General features: G+C 46.4%; 1 protein-coding gene across 1 annotated transcript in view; it reads left to right on the top strand.

The window, feature by feature from the left end:
* Positions 1-5062: 5062 nt before the first annotated feature.
* The window catches only part of LOC142566790 (cytochrome P450 3A43-like), a 29118-nt gene continuing 7000 nt past the window's right edge, over positions 5063-27180 (top strand). Inside the window, exons 1-2 of the mRNA XM_075677677.1 lie at positions 5063-5249; positions 10844-11058. Of these exons, the coding sequence (XP_075533792.1) occupies positions 5063-5249; positions 10844-11058 (402 nt within the window). The remainder of the gene's footprint in view (positions 5250-10843; positions 11059-27180) is intronic.

The following is a 27180-nucleotide window of genomic DNA, read 5'->3' as shown; positions in this document are numbered from 1 at the left end:
ATGCCAGTTTCGCGGACTTTTTCCAGGCACTTTGATTTAGATTAACCTATAATTTCTTTTTTTCAATTAAAAAGTGCAATTCCCCCATGCATTCCTTGGTGTCCTTGCTTATTGGCTTCTTATGCGATAGCGCAACTACAGTGCCACATGCATCAAGGAATCGTTTTGTTTGCCTTTCCTTCAAAAGCGCAGACTAATAACGCTGTTAGCGCATTTTCATGCGGTTTATCATAATAAATTCCTGTTCCGTGGATTTCACGTAAGCGCTGCTTATTATATTTTTCAGCGTCTTGATCACCCACCTAAAATACCACCCATTTATGCACGCACTAATCAGCGCCATCATTGATCTTTACTTTTGACAACATACTATTGCATGAACGACCAAGGGACACTGCATCTATTAATGATCAAGATGTTCCTGTTAAGAAGCTAAAGCATTTCCTAAATGAGTCATTATTTCTGAGTTCAGTGCTTACTTGCGTATGCTTTTTTTTTCTTTATATAATTATGCGCCTGTATCTTACTAATGTTCCTTTTTTGGGGGTTTGTTATTGCTCTAACTGATTTCACCCCCTCCTGTGTAATGCTAGAATGGGCCTTTATGGTGCATCAATAATAAATAACTATAATATTTAAGTAATTAAAAGTTCTTTGGTAGTTAAACTTACATACGGCGCGAAAAGTGCCCCCCCCCCTTCTCCACCGTAAAAGGCACATAAAAAAGAATATTTAAAGTCAGGCATTCTATAACACGGGCTGCATGGTGCGTTTTGAAAAATAACCGCAGGTTTGCCAATGCTGCAACATTTTGTTTTTCATCCCGACACTGTCGTTTAGGGGTTACGTTGTTACGCTGCTGAGCACGAAGTCGCATGATTAGACTGAACAAATACATGATTAAGCAGAAGAAAAGAGAAAAAAAACATATTCCCGATTCTACGTTTTTGCAACCGTTAGCTTTCGGAGGTCGGTGAAAATGCTGTCAGAGCTCGCCTAGCTCACCCGTAACGTGACGTCACTAAAAGCGGAAATTGCATGATGAAAGGCCGTGGCAGAAATAGTCCAACGGGGCTGTATGCAAGAACGCTGCTGCACCCTGCTTTCAGTACGCGTTAAAAAAACACTGCTGTTCCACTCTGTGAAGAAGGATGACGGGCGAAGCTGCGTATGTGGGCCCCTTTAAGGCGAACTACACCTCCGCCGCGGGTTGGCACCGCATTGCACTATCTTCTGGATTGGCCCACGTATTGGGAGTGCTTAACGCGTGCTTCACCTCCGCTGGGGGTCGGACTGGCATTGCAGTATCTTCGGGATCGGCCCACGTGTGGGGAGTGCTTAACGACTGCGATGAGTAATGCTTGACGCCTGCTTCACCTCCGCTGCGCGTCGGCCCAGCATTGCACTATCTTGGGGATCGGCCCACGTATGGGGATTTTTTTTTTTTGCTTACCACAATGACACGAAAATTTCTTTGGACGGTGGAGTTATAATGTTTTGCTATAAAAATCACGCCGAAACGGCTCGGGCAGTTGCCTAAATACGCGTAAGCTTTGTGCCACTTTCTCATCTACACGCACAGCCCGGTGCCTTTGTCAATGTTATGGAACTTGGCCCAAGCAGTATAATCCCTTATCAACCCGCATCGGTCGTACGCTTATCATGTTCGATAGGGAACATCATAATGCGGGTCTAATTACGATAGAGTTCATTACGGCACTCGAGTCGACGACAATTGGTGTTAATTAAACTGCAGGTAATTAGCAACAGCTAAGATAGAGTTTCTCGTCCTGTGGTGTGAGTGGAATTAACCCATAACAGTCGCTGTTAGTTAAGGTGAATAAAGTTTATTTAGCGAAGCTCTTGCAAAACCACCTCTACATTTGCTAAGCGGGGTATGCATTGCTTTTTTGATGGTTTGGATGTTTGTTTTGAGCTTGCTCTTTACTGAAACGTATGCTGTTATGTGTGCTGTACGGGTCATTTCAATGAATGTATTCCCTGTTGGCTTCATTTTACTGATCGCCTGTAGCCTCTGCCTTAGGTTGGCATGAGCCCTTGCATTTTCTCCTTGCTAACGGGAGTATTAAGTGTTGCTTAGGGGGTTATTAGCCATTCGTTTTCTTACGTGACCAAGTTTCTCGTTGGGTAGGCATGGAAATACGTATTTAAAAACTCCGAAGTGGTTGAAAAATTTTCCGCGGTGCTCCACTGCAACGTCACTGACAGCCTATACTCTTTTGTCCACGGAGATTAATACCCACAATTCAATTAATATTGTGGATGTAGCATGAAACCTTGGAATAATATAAGGTATTTCATGTAACGTATTTCTATTCCACTTTCTAGGTTAGCCCCCACTCTGCCAGTCTGCCACGAGGCATCACGAAAACCGCGAGACCTCCCCACCTCAGTATCATTTGTACACACTGATTATGCATATTCAGACGGAGCAAAAGAAAACACTTCTATCCGATTGTAGGCGTTGTACTTGTCATATAGTATGTAAGCATTGTCTCCAGTCACTCATTTTCCACTCATGCAACGAATGATTGGCTGAGTAGCTCAGTTACACAAACCGCGGCCCACTGTGTCGATGACGAAGCATTGTGTTGTAATTATGGCAATCACATGTCGCATTTATCTTATTCATGGACATAATTGATGGAAATATTGTGACTGGACGAGATTAATGCAAATTTTCTGAACTAAGTTTAAGTAAAGTAACAAAAATTAAGACCTCACTACCCTCCTTATAATTGAATGCCCTGAAGTAGCCTAATCGCAACAATTCCTTATTGGATTTAGGTCAGCCTAATGAACCTTAACTGATAATCATTAGCCCTAATAAATTTCATGGTAAATATGCTTGTTTAAGCCTACTTAATGCAGCTTAACCTACTCTTAATTCGGGTAATTGATATAACCTAAGATATTTCAAATATCCTCACTGTTCTAAATAATTTCCATTACTATTCATTAGGCCTCAGTAAGTTCAGCTCACATAATTATTATTAGGCTTTCTTACCCTTCATTAGTGTTAAGGAGTCTTAAAAAGGTACAAATGATAGCGTCTTAATTAATTTTATTTGTCACTTTTTAACCTCAATTACTCTTAACTGCTCTTCAGTACTCACTACGTATAGACAATCATAAATCCCAATAGCCACACCTAGTCATAAGGCCTTCTCATGTGCACCCACGTATGACCCCAAGTATACCTATCGAGCGCATCGTGTCGCATGCTACAGACAAACAGGCGCAGACATTTCCGAGAAAAGAAGCCCTAAAATGCTTACGCTTTAAAAACGCTTCATTCACTGTGCTTTTTTTTCTGTTTGGTATCCCCAGCGCAGGTTTCACTTGGGGAGAACCTTGCAGGCAGCTGCTGCGGATTTAAGCATGTTCCCGCTAGAGGTTACTCTGTTTGCAGCAGTCTTTCTCGTTGCTACATTTACCCTGTGGGCCACTAGGAGACGCCACAAACAGGGTCGGCTGAGAAGATACGGAATTCCCGGACCTGAACCAAGCCTACTTTTTGGAAACTATATTGAATTCAAGAAGGACCGAATCAAGGTATTCAGATCACCATCACGCATGTAATTAGTAGTTTCTCATGTTTGAAAATGTATTTCTGGCCCCCACCGTAAGAATCTTCTGTTGATACAACGTATAGAACGTGCCACTAAAATTAAAGCTGCTCTGCGGAGGTCAAAGGTGAGGTAAACAAACTAGACGGTTAAGAATTGAAGTAGAACGCAAGGAGTATAAGAATGCCAACCTTCCACAAGAGGGCTTGTCTTCCAGAAGGACCTGAAAACGACAAATCCTTTTTTTTTAATAGCAACGCCGCAATATTGAAGCACAGAACCTGTTCCTCTTCTCTAAGAGTTGATGATGTAGTTAAAAGAAGCACGTTGGAAAGCAATAAATTCCCAATTTGTATTTTTTACTTATCTAATGAAAGAGAGAAGGCGACTAGGTGGTAGTGTCTTCTCATTGTGTCTCCCATTTTACTCGTGGTCGTTCAGCACGAAATGCTAATCTAACTTGCACATATTTATGAGCACCTTGGTACCATAAATTCAGTCTTTCAAGTAAAAAGCACTTTTGATGCTTTAACTAGCACTTATGTAACAAAACGTTACACAAACAAAAATTATGAATACTTTTTTCTCTCTACCATGTTGAGCAAGAAAACGTCCCCGTAGATTGTCTTAACGCCACCGTATCAAGCACAATGAGCAAAATGTCCGGAAGAAACTAGGAAAGTAGGAGCACGCGTAAAATAAAAGTTGCTACTCTTGCAGTGCCTAGATGTGGTTAAAATGACGTATTGTTGTTTTGAAATTGTGTAAGATGTAATATAAAATATGTAGATATATATCTTTCTTTATTATATTCATACTTGAGGACCCCTCTTGGCTTTTTTATACATGCCGCTTTATTCGCCAGTCACAGGACCAATCAGTAATCAGACGGATCTTCAAAGTACATTTTTCCTAAGTTTGCACCAAAACGTTGAATCTCACTACCTCGTGCCTTTTAACTACATCGTCGTTATGGCACGTAATACCCCAGAATTCCGGGTCATGGTCCCTTTCAAGGTCACATAAACGTTTAAAAACTTAATACACAGCAAAAGTGGGGGAACCGCAAAAAAACAAAAACAAATGAATCTAAACACTCAAGGTTGGTGCCACACAGAAGGGTCAACAGGATTTCAGGTCTTCTTCGGGTGTTCGGCCTTGCCCCTAGACAGATGAGGCCTCCTTCCTCTTCAGTTGATTTATTCCCCTCACCCTTCCTCGGCGCAGTGCTACCGAGGCGTCCTCACAAGGGCAGAAAGTTACGACGCTGCCCTTTTCTTTTTAATTTCCTTCCTTTAAAAGTAGCATACTATTACTTTTCACAAGAAATGTCAATCAAATGTTTCCGTCATGTCAATGTTAGCTTGATAACACTGTCTTGGGGCAAGTTATTCGGTCGGGTGTGAAGTGGAAAACAAAACTGTCGTATTTTGTGTGCCTTTTCACCGATATTCACTGTCCCTAAACAGATCATGGAGCAGTGGGCCCAAAAGTATGGAAAAGTGTATGGTTTCTACGAAGGCGAGGTTGCCAAAGTTGTCATTGGCGACGTCATCACTGCCAAGGAAATATTCGTCAAGCGAGCGCATGGATTCAGCGACCGGCCCCCGATGGTAACCGACATCGAGTGTATACTGAACAGCCTCGTAGGACTAAAAGGTAACATTTATTTACGGCGAATCTACACTTTTGCATCTACGGTGCAGCGGTGGCGTATAGATAGAGCATCCGCCTCGCGTGCAAGAGGGTCGTGGTTCGAATCCCGGTGCCACGCGATTTTCCACCGGTTTAAAAAAATACGCTTGCTGATAAAGTAGCATAAAGAGGCCTGGAGTGCAGCCTGATTCCGGTGACCAGAACCAGTAACGCACTCCCTCCCCAGAGCAAGGCTGGCTACCCTGGTGCAGTACTTGACCCCAACCTTCTATGTAAATACAACAATAAAACTCCGGCCCTCAGTCCCAAGCGGCTGCGAAGCAACTGACCATGGAGGTGGTCAGACCTGTGACGCAGCACAGGGTGCTAAGAATACCTGGGTCCGAACAGGTCGCCATTTCAATCCGAACCTGGCAAAGCTAAACGCTAGAAAGTTATGTAGTAAAGCGAGTCTAGAAGTGCTATTGCACGAATTGGAGGGCCGCAAATGGGATATAATATGGCTCAGTGAAGTTATGAGGACAAATGAAGCATATACAGTGATAAAAGGGGGGCACGTCCAATTCTATGGGGGCTAAGCGGAGAGAGGAGAACTAGGAGTCGGATTCCTGATTATATAGCTGGTAACATACATGAATTCTATAGGATTAACCAGAGGTTGGCACGTCTTCTTGTGAAACCTAATAAGAGGCACAAATTGAAAGTCGTAAAGGTCTACGCCCCTACATCCTGTCATGATGACCAAGAAGTCAATAGCTTCTATGGGGACCTGGAATCGGCGATGGGTAAACCCGAAACAAATTACACTATACTAATGGGCCACTTCAATGCCAGGGTAGGGAAGAAGCAGACAGGATAGAAGTCAGTAGGGGAATGTGGCATAGGAACAAGTAATAGCAGGGGAGATATATTAGTAGAGCTTGAAAAACATAATAATATGCGGGTAATTAATACCTTCTTCCGCAAGCGGGATAGCCGAAAGTGCACGTGGAGGAGCCCGAATGGCGAGACTACATATGAAATAGACCCTATACTGTGCGCAAACCCTGGCATCATAAAATATGTGGACGTCCACGGCAAGGTGCGCTGCAGTGACCATAGGATAGTAAGATATCGAATTAGCCTAGACTTGAGGACGGAACGGAAGAAACTTGAACATAAGAAGACGATCCTTGAGTTAGCGGTAAGAGGGAAATTATAGGAATTCCGGATCAAGCTACAGAACAGGTATTCGGCTTTCACTCAGGAAGAGGATCTTAGTGCGGAAGCAATGACCGACAATCTTATGGGCATCATTAAGGAATGTGCAATAGAAGTCGGTGGCAACACCGTTAGACAGAATACCAGTAAACTATCGCAGGAGACGAAAGAACTCATTAAGAAACGGCAATGAATGAAAGCCTCTAACCCTACAGATAAAATAGAAGTGGCAGAACTTTCCAAGTTAATCAAAAAGCTTAAGACAGCTGACATAAGGAACTATAATATGAATAGAATTGAACATGCTCTCAGGAACGGAGGAAGCCTAAGAGCAGTAAAGAAGAAACTAGGAATAGGGAAGAATCAGGTGTATGGACAAAGCGTCAAATCCGGCAATATCATTACTAATATGGATGAGACAGATCAAGTGACTGAGGAGTTCTATAAAGATTTATACAGGGCCAGTGGCATCCAAGATGATAATGGAAGAGAGCATAGTCTAGAGCAATTTGAAATCCCACAAGTAACGCCAAAAGAAGTAGAGAAAGCCTTGGGAGCTATGCAAAGGGGGAAGACCGCAATCTTGGAAGGACGTCAACGTAATCCTAGTGCTTAAGAAATGGGACGCCGAAGAGTTGGAATATTAGAGACCGATCAGCTTACTGTCCGTTGCATACAAAGTATTTACTAAAGTAATAGCAAATCGAATCAGGAACACATTAAACTTCTGCCAGTGAAAGGACCAGGCAGGATTCCGTAAAGGCTACTCAACAATAGACCATATTCACACTATCAATCAGGTGAGAGAGAAATATGCGGAATATAACCGACCTTTATATGTAGCTGTCATTGATTACGAGAAAGCGTTTGATTAAGTCGAATCCTCAGCAGTCATGGAGGCATTACGGGATAATGGTGTAGAGGAGCCGTGTGTGAAAATACTGAAATATTTCTATAGCGGCTCCACAGCCACGGTAGTTTTCCATAAACAAAGCAACAAAATTCCAATAAAGAATGCCTTAGGCAGGGCGATAGGATCTCTCCAATGCTATTCACAGCGTGTTTACAAGAGGTATTCAGAGACCTGGATTGGGAAGAATTGGAGAGAAGAGTTAATGGACAATACCAGGGAACGCTGCGGTGGCGTAGAGGTAGAACACCCGCCTCGCATGCAAGAGGTCCGTGGTTCGAATCCTGGTGCCGGCAATTTTCCACCGGATTAAAGAAAAAAAATCCGCGTATTGATAAAATTGCACAAACAGGCCTGGAGTGTGGCCTGATCCCGGTGACCAGAACCGATAACGCACTCCCTCACCAGAGCAGGATTGGCCACCCTGGTGCAGTACTTGGCCACAACCTCCTATATGAGCACAACAATCAAACCCCGGCCCTCAGTCCCCAGCAGCTGCGAAGCAACTGACCACGGCGGCGGTCAGACCTGCGACGCAGCAGAGGGTGCTAAGAATCACTGGCTCCGGGCAGGCCGCCATTGGAATATGAACCTGGCAACGTTTAACACTAGAACATTATCTAGTGAGGCGAGTCTAGCAGTGCTATAGGAGGAATTAGAGAGCAGTAAATGGGATATAATCGGGCTCAGTGAAGTTAGGAGGCCAAAAGAAGCATATACAGTGCCAAAAAAGCGTGCACGTCCTGTGCTTCCGGGACTTAGCAGAGGGAAGAGAACTAGGAGTCGGATTCCTGATGATTAAGAATATAGCTGGTAACATACAGGAATTCTATAGCATTAACGAGAGGGTGGCAGGTCTTGTTTTTAAACTTAATAGGAGGTACAAAATGAAGATTGTACAGGTCTACGCCCCTACATCCAGTCATGATGACCATGAAGACGTGGAATCGGCGATGGGTAGAGGGAAAACTAAATACACTATACTAATGGGCGAATTTAATGCCAAGGTAGGCAAGAAGGAGGCTGGAGACAAGGCAGTGGGGGGATATGGCATAGGCACTAGGAATAGCAGGGGAGAGTTATTAGTATAGTTTGCGGAACAGAACAATATGAGGATAATGAATACCTTCTTCCGCAAGCGCGATAGCCGAAAGTGGACGTATTCACACTATCAATCAGGTGATAGAGAAATGTGCGGAATATAACCAACCCTTATATGTAGCTTTCATTGATTACGAGAAAGCGTTTGATTCTGTCTAAACCACAGCAGTCATGGAGTCATTACGGAATCAGGGTGTAGACGAGCCGTATGTAAAAATACTGAAAGATATCTATAGCGGCTGCACAGCCACTGCAGTCCTCCACAAAGAAAGCAACAAAATCCCAGTAAAGAAAGGCGTCAGGCAGGGAGATACGATCTCTCCAATGCTATTCACAGCGTGTTTACAGGAGTATTCAGAGACCTGGATTGGGAAGAATTGGGGGTAACAGTTAATGGAGAACACCTTAGTAACTTGCGATTCGCTGATGATATTGCCTTGCTTAGTAACTCAGGGGACCAATTGCAATGCATGCTCACTGACCTGGAGAGGCAAAGCAGAAGAGTGGGTATAAAAATTAATCTGCAGAAAACTAAAGTAATGTTTACCAGCCTCGGAAGAGAACAGCAATTTACAATAGGCAGCGAGGCACTGGAATTCGTAAGGGAATACATCTACTTAGGGCAGGTAGTGACGGCGGAACCGGATCATGAGACGGAAATAATCAGAAGAATAAGGATGGGCTGGGGTGCGTTTGGCAGGCATTCTCAGATCATGAACAGCAGGTTGCCATTATCCCTCAAGAGAAAAGTGTATAATAGCTGTGTCTTACCAGTACTCACCTAAGGGGCAGAAACCTGGAGGCTTACGAAAAGGGTTCTACTCAAATTGAGGACGACGCAACGAGCTATGGAAAGAAGAATGATGAATGATGAACCGAAAGATGAATTATGGGTTTAACGTTAAGGGATAACGAAATAGCAGATTGGATGAGGGAACAAACTCGAGTTAACGACATCTAAGTTGAAATCAAGGAAAAGAAATGGGGGTCATGGGCAAGACACGTAATGAGGAGGCAAGATAACCGATGGTCATTAAGGGTTGCGGACTGGATTCCAAGAGAAGGGGAACGTAGCAGGGGGTGGCAGAAAGTTAGGTGGGCGGATGAGATTAAGAACTTAAGAATTAAGGGACAACATGGCCACAATTAGAACATGACCGGGGTAGTTGGAGAAGTATGGGAGAGGCCTTTGCCCTGCAGTGGACGTAACCAGGTTGTTGTTGATGATGATGATAATGATGATGATGATTATGATTATGCATTTTTGTGTTACAGAGAGGTGGGCATAATAACACGGTCAAAAGCAGGAACTGAAAGGATAATAAAAACGCCATTTTTGTATGGGTTTGTTCCTATAACTGCTTTCGTGTTTGCAGGCCGGCCTTTCAACAGGATTATATGCGTTGAAATTTTATAAAATTCATATCGCTCTAAGAATGAGTGCTCGACAGCAAATGAAATGTGTTGTTTTGTTGCTACTGGATGCCCCGACATAAGCGTGTTCCGGAGTGAAATGTTGCTGAGACATGCCGAAAGAAAGACACGTAAAAGGTAACCGCATAAATCCCACTAGAAGGCAGGAATCCTGCTACAATGTCCATTGCAGAGGTTAGCATCTGCTGTTGTACTGGATTCCACCAATTATGCACACCAGAAAGTTGTGGGGACAACATTGAACAAACAGAATCATCAGGCACGTTTGCAAAAATGCGACAGTAGCGTATAGCATTGCTTAGTGCTAAACGGCAATTCTGTGTGACAGAGTTTACTGGTGATGCATACCTCATGGTCCCAAAAGAGGCACAACCTGTTTCCGGCGAGCTCCTTATGACATTGAGAGGAATAGAGCACACGCCAGCAGTCGGCTCACCTTTAATTTTTCCATGTAAACGCATTCATCGCGTGAGTCGACTTACCCATCACGATCTACCCTTCAATATCGTACTGATGTGATTCGCCTTGCTTACGTATTTCCGCCGTATACAATGATGCGATGCTTTCGAAATGTGATTCGATGCGATGCGCCTCTTGTCGCATACATGTAAACGCAACTACTGCGGTACAGCATTATGTGGAATAAATAGTCACGTGCATTTATCTATTTTCGCACTCATTGATATCGGGCTAAATTGACCATCGTAATCAGCTGAGCTGTATCGACTCTAGCAGTGGTGTCCTTTCTCAGGCCGTTGTTACGAGCACACGTTCTATGAAGTATGGTAGTCCTCGACCAGTTGCATTATTCAATTTGTTTTGAATAAAACTTTCAGCATCTATATTTCAGTGAAGCTAAGCGGACATTCCTTTCAAATACTTGAGAGAGAACACGACAAATTATGTATGTGGCATTGACTTTTTTTCTGGTCGTTTTATCTTTGCTTTGCAGGTGACGAATGGAAGACAGTCCGAAACCTACTAAATCCCAGTTTCACGTCAGTTAAGATGAAGTTGATGCTAGACATCATCCACCTTTGTTCAGACACCTTGGTGGAAATTATTGGCGATCAAGTTTCGGTGAATGGACAAGCTGATGTAAATCTCTCCAAGCTATGCCAAGGTATCTCTATGGACGTCATCACCAAGTGCTCCCTCGGATGGCAGGTGCGAAGCCTAAATAATTTCAACCGTCGAGGAGCTTATTAGTGGCAGCGTCAGCTGCCGGTTGGGAGCCCCACTGTCCTTAGTTTATAAAGCTTGATGCAGTGATGCATCCCTTTCTGGGGCACTAAAACCTTGAGTGTATTATGTGCATATCGCTTGCTGGATTGTATTCAGTTACCTTTCTCTTAGTCTGTCATAGCTGTATTTTGCACTTAAGGAATGATGAGCCAACTGCCTGAAGCATATTGTTTTTCAAAGGTGTAAGCTTTACAGATGTGCATTGAGCGTTAGGCTGTGTTACGACTGATGTTTAAGGACCATACTAAATTAGAGTAACCAAAGCAAACGGGCAAACGGAGACCCCGCCTGGACATGAGTTAACCCGTTGTAGATGGTGACACGGCTGCAAAGGCGGTTTCGTCGCGGCAACAGAACCTCCAACCTTCGTGGAAGAATTGCTGCCGCTCTAGGAGAGCCTGCCTCTTACAAACGGACCGTAACGAATGGATCACTCATTTATCAAACGGGACAACGTCTAGGACTTCTGGGAAAACAACTTCGACATCATGTTCCCCGCTTGCCAGGTCGCTCGCAAGGTGAACGCCTCGAATGCAGGGGCATACCTAAAGGAGTGGAGGCGGAGGCACGGCGGGACGATGGGACGTGGTGGGCGCGACTTTCCAAACGGTTTACCGTTCGTGTTTAGCTGAGAAGAAGAATAGTGATTTTCTCCGACGAGGGGAAAAAGAAGTGCATAAAGAGCGTGCTATGACTCGTACGTGTGCTCCAACTCGTACGTGTGCTCTTACTCTTGCTTGTACTAGTACTTATGCTAGTACATGTTCTCTCACCAACGTCAATATGCAAGTAAACCCTTCTCTCATTCCTTGGAAATTGCCACGGACCTCTCGACTGCCCGGCACCTGGCACATCACCAGCCACGACAAAATAATGACCGCTCGGATGCCCGAAACGCAACAACTGGACGGCAGCGCTGAGACATGACCTGCGGCCAACGCCAGTCGCCATCACCTGATTCACACGTAACTGCGCGGCAATTGATGGGATTGAGGATGCTTCGTCCTGAGAAGAATTAACGTGTCTGGATAGCAACTTCGAAACCATCGTCGCAGCATTCGTGATTGCAGTTGGGGAGTGCACGGCTTTTCTTCGCTGAGATATCACTTGGCTTTCTGTATTTTTGGGGAAGTACAGAGCAGTGATAGTACTAACCGTTGACGAGTGTTCTTAGAGTACGTCATGGTTGTGTAGCAGTGAAGAAATAGAAGCACTAGGGAAAGCCTTGGAACTGAAGGAATAGGTAGAGCTGGCCAGTGAGCTTGGCGGCGATATAGAAAATTCAAAGTGAACGGGAAAGGAAGAGATAATTGAGGCAATCGAGGCAATCGGGGCAAATCGCAAGGAACTAGAATGCTTAAGTAGCATCAATAAATCAAAAACACACGAACATAAGCGTGTAGCACGTGAGACCAGCGAGGAAGGCGAGCGCGTATCATGCGAGGCCAGAGCAAAGCGCTCAGCATGGGAAACCAAAGAGTAACACGTAGCGCATGATGTGCGCGAAATGAAGCGCCTTGAGCTTCAGATATTGAGGGTTTAAAATACTGGAGTAGTGACTCTCATGTCATGAGAAGGCGAGCGAAAAATGATGGATTTAATGCAGTCATACTGAGTCGGAGAGGATGTTGGCCTCTTCGTGGTGAACTTTGAGCGTACATGTCAGAGGGCTGGATTTGTACGAGACACGTGGCAGTGGTAACTGCGGACGTTGCTGCCATATGAGGTTGCAGACGTAATAACCCGCATTTAAAAAGAAGATTCAGGGGACTATAACAAAGTAAAGTCTAGTCTTCTGAAGAAGTACAGGTTACAGGCAGAAGCATTCTGAACAATGTTCAGGCAAGCCTAAAAGGCCTAAATTAACCCCTATTCTGAGTTCGCGTACTCGTTCATGGCCAACACGAGGGAGCAGCTAAAAGACGCCGAGCTTCTGGTGACCACGGCAAAGTGGTAGAGTGCTTTGGGCCGGAACGATTCTTTCAGCTACTGGCTGAAAACATAACCTATAGGGTGAAGACAGGTCAGGCGTAGAGACAGTTGCAATGGTGGCACAACTTTCTGAGGAATACGTACGCGCCGAGTGCCCGAAAGAGCGGCCCAGGACGGACACTTGATGCAAATTCGACAAGCAGTAGCGTTTGTCAAGTTTCTGACGTACAAGGGAAAGGAAAAGCCACCAGAACTAAAGGTTCAGCAAAAAAAGAAGGCTTTCGAAGCTAGAAAGCCAGTGGCGTGCGTTAACTGCCAAGAGAGAGGACATATTGCCGTCGCATGTACCCTGCGGAATACGATATGCTCCGTCCTTTTTGCAGAAAAGAAAAGGGCACCCTGCCGCACGTCTTGGAAGGGTGCACAGAACTCAAGACCCCCCTCCTCCCCTTCCCACCAACACCCCCAATCCCCAACCCATTGAGCGATGGGAGACCTTGTTATCGAGCCCCGCCCTACCGATTCAGCTCGCACTGACGGACAGGGGCCAGGAGCTGCTGGAAACATATGGGTCCCGTAACTAGAGAACCATCCCATCTGGTGCCTGCGGCACCACCGATTTATGTCGAGCCTAGTAAATGTTGCTTCATCATCACATTGCCGTCGGGTGCAGAAAACCAAAAGTAGTCGTTTTGTTAGTGTGCAGTGCCGATGACAATATGAGATTGTTCGAACCATACATTCGGGATCCTGTAGTGAAAAGCAAACCTTGTCGCGTACTCAGGGACTCGGTCGCCACGATGGACGTCATTTATCTCTCATACGGGGAGTCAGTTTACCGTAGAATGCGCTTGGATAAAGCAAGTAGCAAAGGCTAACAGTCTTTGTCTACCGGTAGCGAGAGTCCGCGCTGAGGGTCCTTTCTGAACATATAATAGAGAAGCCGTCATGTCAGCGCACCTTCCTCCGCAATATTCACATTTGTTTTCAAACAAGTTCGATGAATTGTTGCGGGGCAGGGGAGTTATTTTCGGCGAAGGAATACTGGAAGGTTTAACCAGAGCTAAGGCACGACAACTGACGGCAAAGATAGCATGTGCAACCTCAGCAAAGGAGGAGACAGCTTTAAACAAGGAAACCTCAAAGATCGCTAGTAAAGTTACCAGTGAAACCGAGGTCGTTGAAGGCACGTCGGCAGAAACAGGCTACTGCACTGGTTCAGGAAGAGCCGGCAGTTTTCATAGAGAACAGGGAATCTGTAGTATTTCTGGAAACGGAATGCAGGCAAAATCTGTTAAACGTAAGAACTTGCACTTCGGTTATTGAGCAAGAATGCGACCCCTCTCTTTGGAACCTTAATCCCAACGGTAAGGCGAGGACCGCTAAGAAAAACGTAATGATGCAAAACAGGGCAGGCGTTCTCTATTTAAGGTACCGCGAGAGAAAAGGGATGGTAGTTTGATCAACTAGTGCCACAACGTTTTTTGAAGATCTGCAGCACTTGGTCCGCAAGAACCTTTGGTCGGGTCACATTGTCATTCCAAAAACTAAGAACCATTTCTTGCGGGAATTCTACTGCTCCGGGTGCTTTAGGAAAATGGAAGCATTCGTAAAAAACTGCGATACGTTCCAACGTATTGACAACCCTGAGTGCAAAGCTAAAGCCCCATGACTCTTCTTCCAATAATTACGGAGCCCTTTTGCAGATTCGTAATAGATATGGTCGGATCTCTACCCGCCACTCAGTACGGCTACCGTCACATGGCCACAGTGCTGTACTTTGCACCAAGTTCCCTCAAGCAGCACCCTTAAAAGAGCTAAGCTCGGTCGAGATCATGAACGCGCTTTTGTCCATCTTTGTACGAGTCGGTTTCCCAGCGGAAATTCAGTAGGGCCAAGAAACCGTCTTCACGAGCGCCGTAACCTCGACATTTCTGGAAAAATGCGGTATCAAACTTATCCATTGTTCTGTAGGCCATCCCCAGTCCAACACCGTAGAAAAACTACCATCGGTCATAAAAACGTCTGTTGCGAGCCATATCTTATAAGCGCGAAACAGATGGAGAACTCTGATTCCCAGCAGCTATGCTCGCCATTTGAACCGCCCCACATGAGTCGACGAGCTTTTCAGTGGCGGAGCTAGTCTATGTTCGCTCCCTGTGGTCACCGCCCCGGATTATTCAGGAAGCCCGGGAGGGTCGGGCTGACGATCCATCTGTTGTTGAATACGTGCTAGATTCAGTATATCAGATGCACACGAAGCACAAGTTGGCAGGACGAGAAATGCGCTGTGTCCAGGGCACTGTCAAGCTTTACTGCGACAGAACGGCTCGGACGCAACGATTTGAGGTAGGGGTTCAGGTAATCACAGTACGTTGGTCACCGAAAAACAAGTTGCAAGTACAGTGGGAAGGACAGGCCGTCATTGTTCAGAAATTATCTGATAGGAACTACATGGTAACAGTTTCAGGTACGAGAAGGGCTCACCTACATTATTTGGCGCAGCCGACAGCGGACTCTGACATGTGGGTGACATTTTTCCTTGAGGAGACCTCCGCAGAGAAGATCATCTTTTCGAGATACCAAGCTGAAGATGAACCAGCGGTGGAACTACCTCGCGAACTCAACTCGGCAGAACTCGTGAACCTGGTTTTAGAGAAGGCCTCCATGGACAATGATGAACTACGTCGGAAGGGTGCTGTGAAAGTGAACTTGCGTCTGGCGATCTTCGACGAATTAGTTCTTCAACCGATGCGTCGAAAGGACTCAGGATCACAGTCGTCGACGGAAGAGGTGAGCCTCGCTTTAAAAGCTCTTCGGCTACAACAAGAACAGATTTCGCAACAAAAACAGCTGGCGACATCGCTTATAAGCTCTTTAAACGCTGAGAAGCCGGTGACAAAATTTGTATAACCCGATGCGTTCGACGGCATGTCTTCAAGTCCAGATGGTTGGCTTGAATTCTATGAATATGCCGCTGGGAAGAACAATTGGCACTCTAATGAGGACAAGATTACTAACTAGCGTAGTTACTTAAGCAGTGTTGCACGGAAGTGGTATGATTTGCACATTATTGAAGAGGCTGGCAACTCTTGGAATCAGTGGAAAGAAAAATTCTTGACGACATTCCGAAGCAACCCAGTGCAAAGGTGGGACGCCGCGCTTAATTTCAAATTCAAGCAAGGCTCCCTCGTCGAGTATTTCTTTGACAAACGCCGCCTTTTAAAGCTGGCCGAGCCTATGCTTCCTCCTTCTGCCGTAGTAGCACTAATAATGCACGGACTGCACGCGCAAGTCCTGAAGCAAGTGCAAATACGGTCACCTAAAACTATGGACGGGCTCCTGGAGTGCCTTCAAGACATACCATTTACTTCAGAAGAAAATATAAGCGCTAGCTCAAGCAGTCACTTCACACAGTCCGGCGCGGATTGGTCAAGCCGTAATCAGCGAGAACCGCGCCGCCTTGCAGGCGGCACGGAGAACTTGGATTGGCGCTCTCCCTGAGGTCGGGTGAATAACGTCGACAGCGACCCTGTCCCCCTAGTTTCGGACGCTGAAGAGGCTCCGACGACAAAAAACTGATAAACAAGGGTGATCAGTCCGACCCGATGACCACAACTGAGACTGTTTATTTAACTTGCTCTAGCCTAGTTCACATCCCTGTCAAAGTGGGAAACAGACATATGATGGCTTTGGTTGACAGCGGTGCTGCTGTGTCTATAATAAATGCCAAGCTGGTAGATGCAAGTCACCTGCATAGTGGAAGAGTACTACGGGTGCAAGGCTACGATGGAAAAGTGACAATGCATATTCAATGGGCCTCAGTAAACATCGAGTTCCAAGGTCATGAAATAGAGAGTGAAGTACTGGTGATTGAGGGGGTGACGTATGACTTTGTGCTATCCAGACCAGATATAAAGAAACTAAAAATCAACGTATACTGGGACGATGCGGTTTTAGTGGAAGGACTATCAAGGCAAGAGACACAGCCGGACAGAAAAGATAACCTGCGAGTTGTCAAGTGCGCGGAGGATATTGCAACGACCTATCCTGAACTGGTATGCATAGGAAGCTATCCACCAGCGACGACTTCACACAAGGTGTCTTTCGAACTGACCGACAAGACCGTCATCCGAAAATCACCTTATAACATGTCAAGAGGGTGCAAGATATGGTTGAAGAAGGAATCGGAGATGCTAGACGCCAATATAATCCGGCCTTCGGTGTCACCCTTCGCCTCTCCCATAAATATTGCGCCGAAAGAAGATGGAACTTTCCGACTGTGCACAGATTATAGGATTCTCAACCGACAGACAGAACTTATACCATTTCTCATGCCGAAGGTAGACACGATTATAGATAAGACAGGTGGTTGCCGACGTTTTTCACGTATTGACTTGTGCAAAGCTTTCTGGCAGTTCCCGCTAACCAAAGAAACAAAAATGAAGACTGCTTTTATCCCGCCCTTCGACCTGTACGTGTATAACTGGCTTCCTTTCGGCTGGAAAAACTCACCAGCATGATTCCAGAAGATTATGAACGAAGTCCTGAAGCCTCTCCTAGGTGTCTTTTGTAACGTGTACATAGACGATATATTCGTCTTCTCCAAAGCAGAGGCGGAGCATCAGGAACACCTGTCGCAGGTATTAAATGCCTTGAGCTTGGCACCACCTCAAGGTCAATTTTAAGAAATGTGAGTTCTTTCAAAGAAAAGTTGTGTTTCTTGGAAGAGTCTTTGATGGGACTACCAAAAGCACGAAACAAGAGTCCGTCGAGAGGATATCCCAACTGGTAAAACCATATGACGTCCACTCATTGCGTGTGTTTTCGAGATTAGCAGGACATTTCAGAACCTTCATAAAAGACTTTGCCATCAGAACAAGATGCCTCACGCGCCTAATGCAGAAAGAAGTTCCATTTGAGTGGGATGAGGAATGTGAGAGAGTCTACCGTGATCTGGTGCACAGAATTTCTGCTGACCCAATTCTACGCATACCAGATTTCACTTTACCCTTTTAGCTGAATACCGACGCCTCACACTATGAGACAGGTGCAGTCTTGTACCAGAAATGTCCAGAAGCACCCGGCCTAGGAAAGCGACACGTAGTAGGTTACTAGAGCTACACACTCAAGCCACCTGAAGTCAACTACACCACTACTGAAAAGGAACCTCTTGTACTCCTTAAAGCAATTCAGTACTTCCGTACGTACCTAGAAGGTGCGAAGTTTACTTTGTTCACCGATCACCAGGCCCCCACTCATCTCTTGAATATGACCCAACCTAAGGGGCGTATCGCCAGATGGGTGAACTATTTGCAGCAGTTCGATTTCACCATCTCCCGCAGACCTGAACTCTTTTGACTGCTGCAGATGCATCGTCAAGACTGATGATACAGGCCAACAACGAACAATCGGAACAAATCAATGAAATTAAATTGTGGGAAGGCACTGAACAATTTATTTTTATGGAAGGTCGCTATCAAGTCCCGCCAACGCTGGTTTCCAGGGTGCTTTATTTGTACCACGATAGCCCAGAATCAGGAGGACACGACGGATTTCGGCGCACCTGCAACAAGCGAGTCAAGAGATTTGCGTGGCCTCACATGAAAGAAGACGACAATCGATACGTTCGTTCATGCCACATTTGTCAAGTCAACAAAGTGAAATATAAGCAGCCTACGGACGCCATGATAATACCTTGCCACTCGAACGTGCCTTTTGAAGTTATACACCTGGATTTCGCCGAGCTAAATAAGAAACGAGAAGGAGTCCGAAAAACGCAAGCTTTTCTTCTGCCCATAGATGAATGCACCAGGATGGTCGCGACAAGGGCAGGAAAAGAAGGTGCGAATAGTGTCATCGCCCTTCTCGAACGGGATATGTTTAGGACAACCAGAACGATTGTATGTGGCAACGGTCCAGCGTTCACGAGTGAAAAGCTAGCAAGATGGGCTCGAGACCACAATATATCAATGCAATTCTGTGCGCCGTACCATCCCACAGCGAATGGGCTTGCGGACCCTGCTATACGAGATGTGAAACAATACATCAGGATGTACGATAGTTTCCCTGGTGGCTGGAAATGCTCATTAGAAGCAGCTGTAAGGCATCACAATCGCTCCTACACCAGTGGCTTGGGATGCAGCCCGCAGTTCGCTTCTTCAGGAGAAACCCCTATTCTTCAGGCGGACGAGAACTGGGGCTGTTAGAAAATCTCAAGATCGTCGAGGAGAGGAAACAGAAATCGCAGGAGGAGAGGTACCGCAAACGAATGAAAAAAATTTTGACAAGAGACATTGCTCAGATATCGGGGTATAGGGGTATACCATAGCAATTTACTCAACCGTATCGACAGAGGGAGGCCCTCATAAGCATGTCCCTTAACCTGCAAGAAGAAATGCCGCTTGACTTTCTCGAGTTAACACCAGCAACGGAAGCAGTTGTAGGCGAAACCATAGATGACCACGTGAGCAAGCCGAATTGGCGTCCATCATAAGACGGAGCTACAGAATCTCGTGTATGACATTAGGGGTTGTTTTTCGGAAAAGTCGTGACTTACGGTCGCTGCTGTCTGTATAGAATAAACCTCATCAGAGCACGTGCATTTGAAGTTCTATCGCAATTCACCACATCAGCGGGAGGTTATGGCTGCGGAAATAACAAAGATGATGCAGCTAGGCGTAATCGAACGGGGCGAGTGATTATACTTCACCTCTGATCTTAGTGCAGGTCCCCGGAAAGGAATGGCTGCCTTCTAGTGATTTCCGGAGGCTCAACCTGATCACGAAGGATCAAACCTATCCTGTACCTCATATCGAAGAAAGATTTGCCAAAGTGAGAAGCGCCAAAGTTACCTCTGTTCTAGATTTAGTCAGGGGTTATTGGGAGGTTTTGTTGGGAGACCAGGCGAGTAGGTATGCCACATTTATTTCTGTGTTGGGAACGTTTCGGCCAAACGTCCTGAGCTTTGGATTGAAAAATTGTTTTTCCAGCGTTAAGGGCCGGCTGTTCCACGGTATCGAATATTTTGCGCTTCCGTATCTCGATTATATTGCGATCTTTTCCGCATCGTGGACAGAGCATCTGACGCATCTGCCAGTCGTACTCACCCGACTGCGCGAGGCTAACTCAGCTGCCAAATCGACGAAATGCCAATTGGGGCGTGCCGATGTGGCTTACTCGATTCATGTGATTGATCAAGGCCACTGCCGACTTTCCGAGGTCAGACTAGCTGCGATCGAGAGTTTTCCCCAACCTCGCACAAAACGGGATATCCGGTCATTTCTTGGCGTAGCAGGATATTACCAGAGATCTCTTCCGCGTTACATCGATGCCGCAAGCGCTCTGACGGATGCGCTGAGAAGAACAGAGCCACAATTATACAGTGGGACAAGGCCATGGAAAGGGCTTGCCGTACACTAAAGAGGGCTCAGACGAGTCAACCAGTGTTAATCGCACCCGATGATTTCAAGTCGTCGATTCTTCAGTGCGACGCGACTGATCGTGGAACGGGTGTGACGCTTTGTCAAAAGCGAGATAACGTCGAGGACCACCCTGTACTCTACGCCAGTCGAAGTTCACTTCTCGCGAGGACTACTACAATGCTTCTGAAATGGAATGTGCCTGCGTTGTTTGGGTGGTACAGAAGTTAGCCTGTTACTTCGCTGGTTCCAGGTTCACCATCGAGACATACCGCTGTGTTTTTACGTGGCTGCAATTGATGCGGCCCAAAGACGATCATCTCCTGCGCTGGAACATGGTCCGTCGGCAGTACAATTTTCACATTTGCTTTAAGAAAGGTAAACTCAATGGGAATGCAGATGTTCTGAGTCCTCGCCCCTAGTGTATCGAAAGCCTCATGCCTCTTCTGGCTTGCTTGTCATTTTTATTTTGGCGTTTCCTTTATACGTTTTTTATTATCGTATGGTTGTAGCTGATTGTTAGGAAATGGGTATTTTAGTGTTTTAGGAAGGAGGACGCGCAAATGAGATACGAAAGCAGTAGCGCGTTTTTTTGTACAGCCTGGTGTGTCTCGGTGGAGGGCGGCCTTGTGCTCGCTTGTTTTGTGGTTGAGGATCTAGCACTTTTCAGGAGTGATTGCTTATTAATTAGCCGACGAAAAGGTTGCAAGGCCCGTTTGCAAGTGCAGCTTGGCCAGTCCGGCAGAGGGAGAAAAGGCACAAGAGCACCACGAGGCCTGCTGAACGACCCCAGTGAATTCACATGCTACTAACAAGGGGTTCGACACAATGGAGGGAAATTCCGCTGCTGTAACGCCGATCCCTCGCCCAGTGGCTTCTGTCGCTTATGCGTTGGGATCTCCCCACCCCAAGATATTGTTATGGCTACGTTTAAGCACCATACCAAATCAGCGTAACCAAAGCTGACGTGCGAAACAAGCGCGCGCCTGGACGAGCGTTGTCCCGTCATAGCTGGTGCCACGTCAACAAAGGCGCTCTCGTCGAGACAGCAGAACCACCGTCCTTCGTGGAGAATCACTGCCACTCTAACGAATTCTGACCCAGGCAAACGGATCGTCACGAAGGGGTTATGCTACGGTTAGCGTGTAACACCCAGAGAAAAAAGGATGTTCGAAAGACCCCGCTCAACCGAAACGGAGGATGGATTCATATTTGGCCACGGTTGTCTCGAGTGGTTGCCGGTCTGGCAGGCGCCCCGCAGTGATGACAGGCTCCTTCGTGTGTGAGACTCTAGGAGAGACCCTTTCTGTAAACTCTACGACTCATGGGGAGGCCCTTTCCGAGAACCAACGTCACCTAGAAGAAAGAATCAGCAGCCCATCCTAGACTAGACTCCGTGGGTTGCCGCCTGAGGAGTCAAGTACGTGCAACGTCACCTTAGAAAAGGGATCAGGCGCCTACGATCACGACACGCGGGTTGCCACTGGCAGAGGCAATGCCGGGCAACGTCGCCTATAAGAAAGGGTCAGCCGCCTACGATGCCCGACACGCGGGTTGTCGCTAGCGGAGGTAAGCCAGTGCAACATCGCCTAGGAAAGTTGGACCAGCCGCCAAGCACCGAAGGGACTCAGTGCATGTCACGAGACGTTGACTTGAGCAGGATCCCGCCTACGATTTTCGTGTGCCTATTTAAGGGGCCCCACAATGTACTTTTTATTTCACTCATTCTCTTCTTCATATCCTTCACCAACCATTGAATAAACAGTGCAAGTTTTGCACCAGAAATCGTCGCGTCCTTGCCTGGTCGCCATGGTCTACCAGACGCCTGCAGCCCGCCTACCACGCCACGCTACCCAATAGTAACACCGGTCGAGTTTCGAGAAACAGGCGTCGCAACAACTGGTTGAGAGCAATGGGATACGGTACCCCGAAGACCTCAACTTTGGATGACATCTAAGAGATGATCGCCTCTTCGTCCTAGTGACAACGTTAGGAAGGAAGGTGACAGGATTCATGGCTGCATATGGTGATTGCACGGCTTTTCTTCACTAAGATATCACATGGCCTTACGTTTTTTTTGGGGGAAGCACAGAGCAGTGATTTTTCTTTAACCGTTGATGGAAGTTTTGAGTACGTCGATGTTGTTATAGAGTGAAAAGTTAGCAGCACTAAGGGCAGCCATGAACTTGAAGGCATTAAAGAAACTGGAATTATTTGGCTTGGCCAGAGAGGTGGGCCAGCAAATTGCCGAAACAAAGAGAAAGCAGGAGATCATTGAGGCGATCGAAGTGATCGGGGCAGACGACGATGAATTAAAGAAATGCCTAGGGAGCATTGCGGATAAGGAGGAAGAGCGTTAGCGCCTAGAAGAAAAGAAAGAGCGTAAGCATCTAGAAGAAAAAGAGTGTGTTGCACGCCACGCACTCGAAACGAGGCGCCTACAGATTGAGTTTTCTTAGGCTCAAAATACTGAAAGACTGCTAGAGGCACAACAAAGCGATCGCAGAATGGCAGACTTGATGGCACCCAACGCTGTAGGAGGGGACATAGACCTTTTTGGTGCAGTTTGAGTGCACGTGTGAGAAAGCAAAATTCGCGAGAAACATGTGGCCGTAACGCTTGCTTATGTTGCTGCCACGTGACGTAGCTGATATCATTGCCCGCATGGGGGAAGAGCAAGCAGAGGGCTTCGATAAAGTAAACGCGAATCTGCCTAAAAAGTATAGATTATCAGCAGTAGCACTCAGGTGAAAATTCAGGGAGGTCCAGACGATCAAAAGTGGATCATACGCACATTTCGCATACACCATGGTGGTAAACCTGAAAAAATGGCTCAGAGAAGAGGGTGCAGTCGGTGACGCCAAAACTATAATGCAGTGTGTTGCATTAGAACAGTTCTACCACCAGCTGTCAAATGACGTCAAGTATTGGGTTCAGGATAGGCCAGACGTGGACGCTATCACGAGAATGGCCGATCTCGCTGAGGAGTACATAACTCGCCATCCGTTCGAAGGCAACGAAGCTGTAAAAGGAAGGTGAATAAATACAGTCACGGTAAGCCAGAGTGATAACCAAAGTCGAGTCAGTACAAATCCAAGGTCAGATTTGGTGAAAGTTAGTGACGAGAACAGCAAGGGAAGGGAGGAGTCACCCGAGGCAAAAGAGAAAGCTTTCGAGGCAAAGAAACCAGTAGTTTTCTACGTTTGCAAGCAAACGGGGCATATCTCCGTGGAGTGAAAAAATCCCAAACTAGTGTTAATGTCATTACCATGTAACGAGTAAAATCTGAAATCGCTAGAACCGTACATTGGAGACATTGTGGCAAACGGCAAACCGTGTCGGGTGCTTAGCGACTCGGCAGCCACAATGGACGTGGTGCATCCGTTGTACGTGGAAGAAGACCCGTTCACTGGAAAACGTGCTTGGTTAAGGCAAGCCATAGAGGCTTCAAGTCTTTGTCTCCCTGTGGCAAAGATTCGTATCGAAGACCCTTTTGGAGAACTGGACACTGACACCACCGTCTCGGCACATCTCCCGCCACAGTATCCATATTTGTTTTCTATCAAATCTGAGGATTTGCTGTGACGCAGGGGAATCGGCTTTAGTGAGGGAATACTGCAAGCCCTAGCTCGTTCCAAGCCAAGGGAGTTCGCGGCCAAGGCAGTGTAGGAATGTCCAATGGTGGAGGAAACAGGTTTGACGGAGGATCCGTCAACCAGTACCAAACAGGACAGCTCTATAGGTGATATCGCGGAAAGTGCACTAGCTAGTAAGGAGGTCCAGGAAAGCACCGGATCCCTAAATGTCTCTAGAGGTAGAATGCAGAACGATGTTATTGAATGTAAGCCCTGCCACATTGATTCCTGAACACGAAAAAGATTTTACCCTGGCGTAACCTAACGCCAGACGCGAAAGAAGGTAAGCCCAACGGAACGTAAAATTCCTCAAGGGGGCAGGCGTTCTCTATAGAAAGCACGCTAGTCGAAAGGGAGTGCAATTCGACCAACTCGTGGTGCCGCGTCCCTATCGTCAGCAGCTCCTGCACCTGGTCCATGCGGGTTTTGGACAGGGCATCTGCGCATTCCGAAAAGAGAGCTCCGCTTACTGCCGGAATTGTAGTGGCTGGCTCCCTTTGGGAAGCATTTGTAAGAACCTGCGGCACATTTCAACGCAGAGGCAAGCCCGGAGATTAGGAAAAAGCGTCAATGAAACTTGTTCCCACTATCACGGAGCCATTTCGCCGGCTCATAATAGACACAGTGGGGCCACTTCCTGCAATGCAGTCTGGCTAGCTGCATATTCTCACATTACTATGCCCCGCAGCAAAATTACCAAAGGCAGTGCCCTTCAAAGAAATAAGCTCGGTGGAGACCGTCAACGCGTTTGTGTCTCCCGCCGCGCGAGTAGGGTTTCCTGCAGGAATCCAGTCTGATCAAGGATCCGTCTTTTCGAGCGCACGGACCTCGACGTTTCTGGAAACATTCGGTATTCAAATCTTTCATAGCTCAGTGTACCACCCGCAGTCAAACGCGGTAGAAAACGTCCGCTTAGTCATGAAACGGCTTTTGCGAGCCCTTCGTTATGAGCACAAAGCCGATTGTGAGGTTTGCTTGCCTGCAGCTATGTTAGTGCTTCGAACTGCACCGCACGAGTCAACAGGGTTTTCGCCTTCAGAGCTCGTGCATTGTCGCTACGTTCGGTCCCCTCTTCGCATTGTTCGAAAAGCCTGGGAAGGCGGACGATCATTCAGTTGTGGCATACGTGCTAGAGCTGTTAGACGAACTGCACACATCTCAAGAATTAGCAGGACAGGAAATGCGCAAGGCAAAAAGCAATGCTAAGCGTTACTATGAGAGAACGGCTTGAACGCGACGTTTTGAAGTTGGGAAAAAGCTAATGATTCTGAAACCCTGATTGAAAAACAAACTGCAGGTTCAATGGGAAGGACCGGTTGACATAATTCAGAAATTGTCAATAACAAACTACGTAATCACGGTACCGGGAAAACGAAGGATACCACAACTGTACCACAGCAATCTACTCAAACCCTACCGGCAGAGGGAGGCCATTGGGAACAAGTCCCTTAAGCAAACAGAGAGATGAGGAGATGTATGTCGACATTTAGGAGTTGACATCAGTCGTGGGGGAAAAAGACATTTACGAGACCATTGACAAGCTGTTAGAGCAGGCGGAGTTGAATCCCATTCAAAGGGCCAAACTGAGGGAACTCGTGCTTGAATTAAAGACAGATTTTAGGACACATCACGCTAGACCACTACGATCGTTCAACCCGCCGTGGTTTCTCAGTGAATAGGGCGTTGGGCTGCTGAATACGAGGTCGCGGGATGGAATCCCGGCCAAGGCGGCCGCATTTCGATGGGGGCGAAATGCGAAAGGACCCGTGTACTTAGATTTCATCATCATCACCATAATCAGCCGGGTTACACCCACTGCATGGCAGGCGCCTCTCCCATACTTCTCCAACTACCCTGGTCATGTACTAACTGTGGCCATGTTGTCCCTGCAAACTTCTTAATATCATCCACCCACCTAACTTTCTGCCGCCCCCTGCTACGCTTCCCTTCCCTTGGAATCCATTCCGTAACCCTTAATGACCATCGGTTATCCTCCCTCCTCATTACATGACCTGCCCACGCCCATTTCTTTTTCTTGATTTCAACTAAGATGTCCTTAACTCGCGTTTCTTCCCTCACCCAATCTGCTGTTTTCTTATTACTTAACGTTACACCTATCATTCTTCTTTCCATGGCTCGTTGCGTCTACCTCAATTTAAGTAGAACCCTTTTCGTAAGCCTCCAAATTTCTGCCCCGTACGTCAGTACTGGTAAGACACAGGTGTTGTACACTTTTCTCGTGAGAGATTATGGCAACCTCCCGTTCATGATATGAGAATGCCTGCCAAACGCACCGCAGCCCATTCTTATTCTTCTTATTATTTCAGCCTCATAATCCGGATCCGCAGTCACTACCTGTCCTAAGGAGATGAATTCCCTTACCACTTCCAGTGCCTCGCTACCTATCGTAAACTGCAGTTCTCTTCCAAGAATGTTAAATATTACTTTATTTTTCTGCAGAATTATGTTTAGACCCACCCTTCTGCTTTGCCTCTCCAGGTCAGCGATCATACATTGCAGTTGTTCCCCTGAGTTACTAAGCAAGACAATATCATCAGCGAATCGCAAGTTACTAAGGTATTCTCCATTAACTCTTATCCCAAATTATTTCCAATCCAGGTCTCTGAATACCTCCTGTACACACGCTGTGAATAGCATTCGAGAGGTCGTATCTCCCTGCCTGACGTCTTTCTTTACTGGGATTTTCTTGTTTTCTTTATGGAGGAATACGGTGCCTGTGGAGCCGCTATAGATGCCTTTCAGTATGTTTACATACGGCTTGTCTACACCCTGATTCCGTAATGCCTCCATGACTGTTGAGGTTTCGACCGAACCAAACGCTTTCTCGTAATCAATGAAAGCTATATATAAGGGTTGGTTATATTCCGCACATTTCACTATCACCTGATTGATAGTGTGAATATAGTCTATTGTTGAGTAGCCTTTACGGAATCCTGCCTGATCCTTTGGTGGATGGAAGTCTAACGTGTTCCTGATTCTATTTGCAATTACCTTAGTAAATACTTTGTAGGCAACACGACAGTAAGCTGATTGGT

This window comes from Dermacentor variabilis, unplaced genomic scaffold (assembly GCF_050947875.1).
Source record: "Dermacentor variabilis isolate Ectoservices unplaced genomic scaffold, ASM5094787v1 scaffold_13, whole genome shotgun sequence".
NCBI lineage: Eukaryota > Metazoa > Arthropoda > Arachnida > Ixodida > Ixodidae > Dermacentor > Dermacentor variabilis.
The sequence above is the reverse complement of the archived record's forward strand: the minus strand, read 5'-3'. Positions and strand labels throughout refer to the sequence as shown.